The sequence below is a fragment of the Nestor notabilis genome, unplaced genomic scaffold (genome assembly GCF_000696875.1).
Source record: "Nestor notabilis isolate BGI_N333 unplaced genomic scaffold, ASM69687v1 scaffold12677, whole genome shotgun sequence".
In the NCBI taxonomy this organism is placed as follows: domain Eukaryota; kingdom Metazoa; phylum Chordata; class Aves; order Psittaciformes; family Psittacidae; genus Nestor; species Nestor notabilis.
In genome coordinates, this window is record NW_009936993.1 from 50,678 (window position 1) to 56,677 (window position 6,000).

The 6,000-nt window shown below is 35.5% G+C and overlaps 1 protein-coding gene across 1 annotated transcript in view; it reads right to left on the minus strand.

Moving 5' to 3' along the window:
* UBR5 (ubiquitin protein ligase E3 component n-recognin 5) overlaps window positions 1–6,000 on the minus strand; it is a 66,949-nt gene that overhangs the window by 43,724 nt on the left and 17,225 nt on the right. The window contains exons 9-11 of the mRNA XM_010018617.1: window positions 2,166–2,282; window positions 1,976–2,086; window positions 1,026–1,180 (exon numbers count right to left, since the gene is read on the minus strand). Of these exons, the coding sequence (XP_010016919.1) occupies window positions 1,026–1,180; window positions 1,976–2,086; window positions 2,166–2,282 (383 nt within the window). The remainder of the gene's footprint in view (window positions 1–1,025; window positions 1,181–1,975; window positions 2,087–2,165; window positions 2,283–6,000) is intronic.

Below are 6,000 nucleotides of genomic sequence, written 5' to 3' on the forward strand. Positions count from 1 at the left end.
ACAGTTTACTAGTTTCTATACTATGAGTAATTACTCTAAGTGAGTTATGTCAGCCATGACATAACAAAAGGGCCAAGAGTCAGAAAGCTGCAATTTTGAGATTTGGGACTGGAAGTTGGAATAAAATACATCTTTGTTTAAGTTTACAAGCCTAGTTACAATTCTACTTATATATTTTCCAAAGAGTTATTAAATTTATGAGAAAACTGTTACACAGAATTAATTTTCAATGCTCTGATTTCCAACTCATCATCAAGAATTTAACTCATACATGCCTAAAAGCTACTTGAGCTTTGGGCATGATGTGTAACACAATGACTCTTGACACCCTGACAAAAATAATGCATACTGACAAAGCATGAGTAATATTCAATGAATTCACTCAAAATAGAAATTAATTTCAGATCGCTTTTGGGAATGTTATTTTTGAGGGTTTGGGGTGGGGGTTCTGTTGTGGTTTGTTTTTGTTGTTTGTTAGGTTTTTCTAAACATAGGCTTCATAATTATCAAATTGTTAGTTACAATATTTTAACTAATATTTAATATTGCACAATGTTTAAAAGAGTTAGATTTTAACAAAAAGCTCCAGAGGGAACGTCTGATGTTATTTCTCCCTTCTTTAAGATCTGAACCACAAACTAATAGACCAAATTTTCTAACAGAGCCTGACAGAAGACCTCATAACGTGGGTAAATTTACTCCGTACTCATAATCTGAAAAGGCCTGAAAGGCATAAAGAAGGTTATTCTCTGATTCTGTGTAGTACTGAGCTATCTGAATGCTGAAGTGTTCATACTCGTCTCCTGAAAGAATAATCTTGTCCTTTTAGAGTTGTTGTAACTGGATACAAAATCTTTCAGCATTAAAGAAAATAAATATGCTTTAAAACGGGAACCTAAGCTGAAGTGCAGAGTTATAAAACTCAGAACAACTGTGGTTCAGTAGTTTTGCAATGCGGCTCAGAGCATGACGTGAAGACATGCAGTGGATCTACACTGCTGTACATACACACAGCATTTACTTACCACCAATATAAGTTGTTCTCTAGTTGAGCACATGTATAAAGAGCACAACAATGTAAAGAAACAATCCGTTCTCCCTGAAGCTCCGAGTATGTCTGTGCAGTGTGTTCTAATTTAGAAGCTACAGAGCTTAAAGTTTCATCTACCCACGTAGCAACCTAAGTGAGAAAGGAAGAAAGGAAAAAAAGAAAATGTATACCTTTAATGTAATATTTACTGGTTTTGAAGAGGGGGTGAAACAAACCACAGAATGGAAATCAATTATTCCCTTTGGAATTTTATTCCCTACACCCTTCTCTTTCTTTCAGGAATTTTTTATTCCCCTGTTTCCAGTACCCAGAAAAAAAAAACTAAAAAACAAAACAAAACAAAAAAACCCCAACCCCAAACACCACCCTCCCCAACAAAAAAAACCCACCACAAAAACACCCCACCACCAACAACCATAGAGGTATCAAAAATACTTCATCAGGTGTATATACTTTATTAAATCAGTTTCAAGTTCACTCGTAATTGGGCAGAAAAAACTAACTTTACAGTACTGAAAGCTGGAACACCCTTAAGTTTATAGTAAGTATATACTGAACATTAACAAGCTTCTCTATTCTTAAACCAGTGTAATTTTCTACTGTAACAGCAGACAGCCAAGTATTTCAGGTAATCAGGTAAAACAGGTATCTTCTCACTGTTTCAGCTGTAAATCTGTCAGAGTTTTGGGGGTTTTTTTTAAACCATTTTGCATTTTTTAGCAAACACCAGTTGGGTTTCTGTTTTGTTTTTACATCTGTACAGAGGAAAAGAAGCAGAATGAATGAACGAATTAAGTACTTTCAGCTACTGTTGAAGGTGAAGAATCAACTTCTCTATAACACATTACAAGTAACTGAAAAAAGCAAACACAAAAACAAACCCCCCAGCTTAGACAAATTCAGCAATCAGAACACATCTCATACCTTGTTATTTTCAGTGGCAACAGTTGCTCTAATACTATTTGCAGAAAGCAGCACTATCTTTTCATTGGTTAACCCCAAGAACATGGCTCGTGGATGATGTAGTGAAGGATTCTTTGGGAACAGAAAAATATTTTAGGTATTCAAAACATATAAATCATTCTGAAGATAAGCATTTAAAGGCATACAATACCTGTGCATTTCTGTAAGGCTCTGATTCACTCCACTTCCACTGATAAAGTTCTCCTTTACTGCTAACAGCCACGAGCTCAGAATACAGAGCTCCGATAGAAATAAACTTTGTTCCATCCTACAAATACAGAAATAAAGTCTAAGATAGCAATATTATAAAAACACACATATAAACACAAAAAAAAATGAACTTGAATCTGGTTTTTTTTCAGAGTTCCCATGAATATTGTACTTGAAAATAAATATATATCCAGCTTGTCTTAAGCTCAGCATGTGCTCAAACACACACACACACACACAAAAGCATTACTGCTTTTGACAGAGTGAGGGAATAAAGAGATAGATATTAATTTCCTCAAGTTTAACAAGAACACATACAATGCAATTAACCTGGACAGTTTATTAAGCACTTCCACAATAGTTGAGGAACACAACACTGCCCATTAAAAATGGGAAGATCTCTTGACTTCTGACATTTAGAAAAAGCTTCCCTCTAAAATGCTCGTTTTCAGAAAAAAAGCAATGCAATTCCATTATTCCATTCCGAAGTATACTCACGAAGATGTCTTCCAACTACCCAAAAAAACCCCACCAATTACCAAATTCCCTGCTTCATCAATTAAACAATTATCTTTCACTTCCAAAGGTAAATAACTGCAAACAGATGAAGCTTCTTTAAAACAAAAAGTGACATTTAACACACTGATTTTTGTATCACTCTGACCTGATATGCTGGAAAAATTCCTAATTAATGAGTGATTTCCCCCTCCCCCCACCTTTTCTCCTGTTTAACATTTTACCAAAGCTCATACAGCATCTTTCTAGTACTTAGACAGCTCCACTTTGCTCAATTACTTCATCCTGTACCTTACCTGGATGTCTCACCGGCCTATTTTTCCCCCTCTCATATTTGGTTGTATACGCACCATGCAGCAACTACTTAACAGTTAGAAGCTCACATTTTTCAAGTTCCTGTTCCCCTCGTATTGAAACCAGTGTCGAACTACACAGCTGTAAGTTTGAGCATGTGCAACTATAGGACAATCATGTTCCTTCTAAACTTTTTACTGTAACAACTAAAACTTTCCTTCCACTTAAGGGAGAATACAGCTTTAAAAAAAGTGAAAAAACAAACTAGTGTCAAATCAAATGCTGTCTTCTACAGCTATAAATCTGAAAGACAGATACATGATAACTAGTCTTCTCTGTAGTAATTTCCCATCTTTAACTGCATCCCAGATTACAATGTACCACGTTTAAGCAATTCAGCCATCCGAGGGAAAACTGAACTCTGTCAGACCATTAAAAAAAGCCCAGTATCTAGTACATTCATCTGTCCCCTAAATTAAGGGGCTTTTCTTTCAGCTATAGAAGTCTACAAGTGGAAACATTTTATTTCCATAAATCTGGATTCGCACTACTTGTTTTTTTCTTTTTCATGCCCAAAAGTGAACATTTCAAAAGGTGTGCACCCTTGAATAACATGGGATTCAGTACAGCTCTTACCAACAGCTCAAAATGTTTACCAATGTTTTGGGAGAGAAAGAAGGCAGCAGGGAAGGACAGAACAATCACAAGCAATTCTTTTTTATACCCTGATAATAGGATCTAGAAGTAGTTAAATCATAAGAGACTTATTTTGCTCTGGAGGGCATCTACCCCACCGCACAGAAGCAGCACAAATACTAATGTATGTCATCATTAATACTTGCTATCACATAAATATTGTATATTCTGAGGAAGAACTCCCATCAGAACCTACTGTAGTCTAGCAAGATGCATCTCTACATCATCTGAATAAATGAATCTTCAGAAGTTATCTGGCCTAATGCCTCAAGAAAAGCAATTAATTTTTGCTCCAAAACAGTATCATTATGGCATTTAATCTTGCTAGTAAGTTTCACAACTTTTTATAAACAGTTTTATACCTCAAGCTCAACACTAAAGAGACTGGACATTCACAATTTTTCTCTCCCTTCCATGAAAATATTAGTAGTTGTCATCTAAATGCTACAGGACCTCCCACAAACCTAAGTTAACCATCCTCATCGTGGAGTACGACGGTTCTGCCTCAAACGCTAAACATCAAAATGATGAAAAATGAAGAAAAAATATTTGCAAACAAGACTGGTTATTTTGCAGCGATTCCTCAGGTACTTTAATTCCTCCCCTAGTTCACTGTCTTTTCCATTATCATTTCAAGATCTCCTTTCCAACTTTCAAATAGGAAGAAACATCTGAACCAGCCTCTCACATAAATCATCTCCCTCAGGATTCACCTTGAAGAATTTCTGTTGGAAAAACCTTCAGAGTGAGGCTATAGCAAGAAAAAAGCCAAAAAATTTCTTATGCACATTCAGCTGATGGACTGAAGGATTAAAAGTTTAACTACTTTTGGATAAAGATGAAAGTCCTTTCCAGTAAGACACCTTCATTTAACTGGAAGCTAGGCTTTGTATTAGTGCATATGCAAATACGTATCCTGGAAGAAGTTCAGTGTATTTAAATTGAACAAACATGCAATTAGTACCACAGATGGTTAATTCCATAAAAAATGCCCAATAAAAGACTGCAATAGTTGTCCTAGGGCAGGACCTGCTGAGTTTGCAAGTAACAAAAAACCCCACACCCAGGAGGAAAAAAACCAACCCAAACTAAACACTAATTTCATAGAATCATAGAATAGTTAGGGTTGGAAAGGACCTTAAGATCATTTAGTTCCAACCCTCCTGCAAATCTAACAACTATGTTTCAAGGCCGTAAGAAAGAATGGGGTTAACAGGGAAAACATTCCTGAAGTAGTAAAAAAAACCAAACCAAACCAAAACCAAAAAACCAAACCACAACAAAACAAAAATAAAACTGTAATAATGGGCATATCAATGTTACCGAAACACAGCAGTGGAAATCAAAAAGCAAAGTTAGTACTCTAAATCTAAACTATGTTTATTCTTTTATGCTAAAACCCCTGAGATCTCCCTCTACACAAGCTAGATGACTTTGTCCTTCTACCATCATGATAAAGCAAGGGGGAGAAAAGCTACCAATTTTCACTGACAGAGGTTCAACATTACTGGCTGAAAAAAAATACAAATTCATACTTTAGACCTAAAACATCTGGTTGGGAGAACAACTATTAGACAAACATTCTCTTTAGGTATCTTCAATTCTCAGTTTGAATGCCCAAAAGAAGATGACAGAACCTAAATGTGAGCTGCTGTAAACAAAAATAAGCCTCTAAAGTCACCTCCCTCTTCAAGCTTCTTTATCTATACTTAGTCTGAAAGGAAAAAACAGAGGCAGACGAAGGAAGCATGACATATCAAAATAGCAACCTCACAGATACTGTGGACAGACAGAAACAGGAACACTAGAAAGACACCCCAAGTCCATAAAATTTGGTCTAATAAACATAGATTATCACTTCCATTCCTGGGAAGTTTTTTTGTTTATTTTGTTGGTTTGGGTTTGTCTTGCTTTGTTATTTAAAGTCATCTTGCCAGGCATCTAGGTAATGGATACAGAAAATGACTACATATACCCAGTTAGCAACATACAGCTGGTGCTCCTGTTATTCTTATATCTCACATGGGACTTACTTCTTGTCTCAAAAATGGAATTAGGGTTACAAATAAAACCAGCTAATCAAAACCAAAGGGATTCTGAAGAAGCAAACAGTACTTATTTAAATTACTGGCCAACTGAAAACACACTGCAAATAAATGTCACCTTTCACTATTGCTGCTTAAAAGCCTGATCCACTCAAACAGAAAGTATCTCTGGGAATAATAATGCTAATTTAAAAAAAAAAAAAAAAAAAAAAAAAAAAAAAAAAA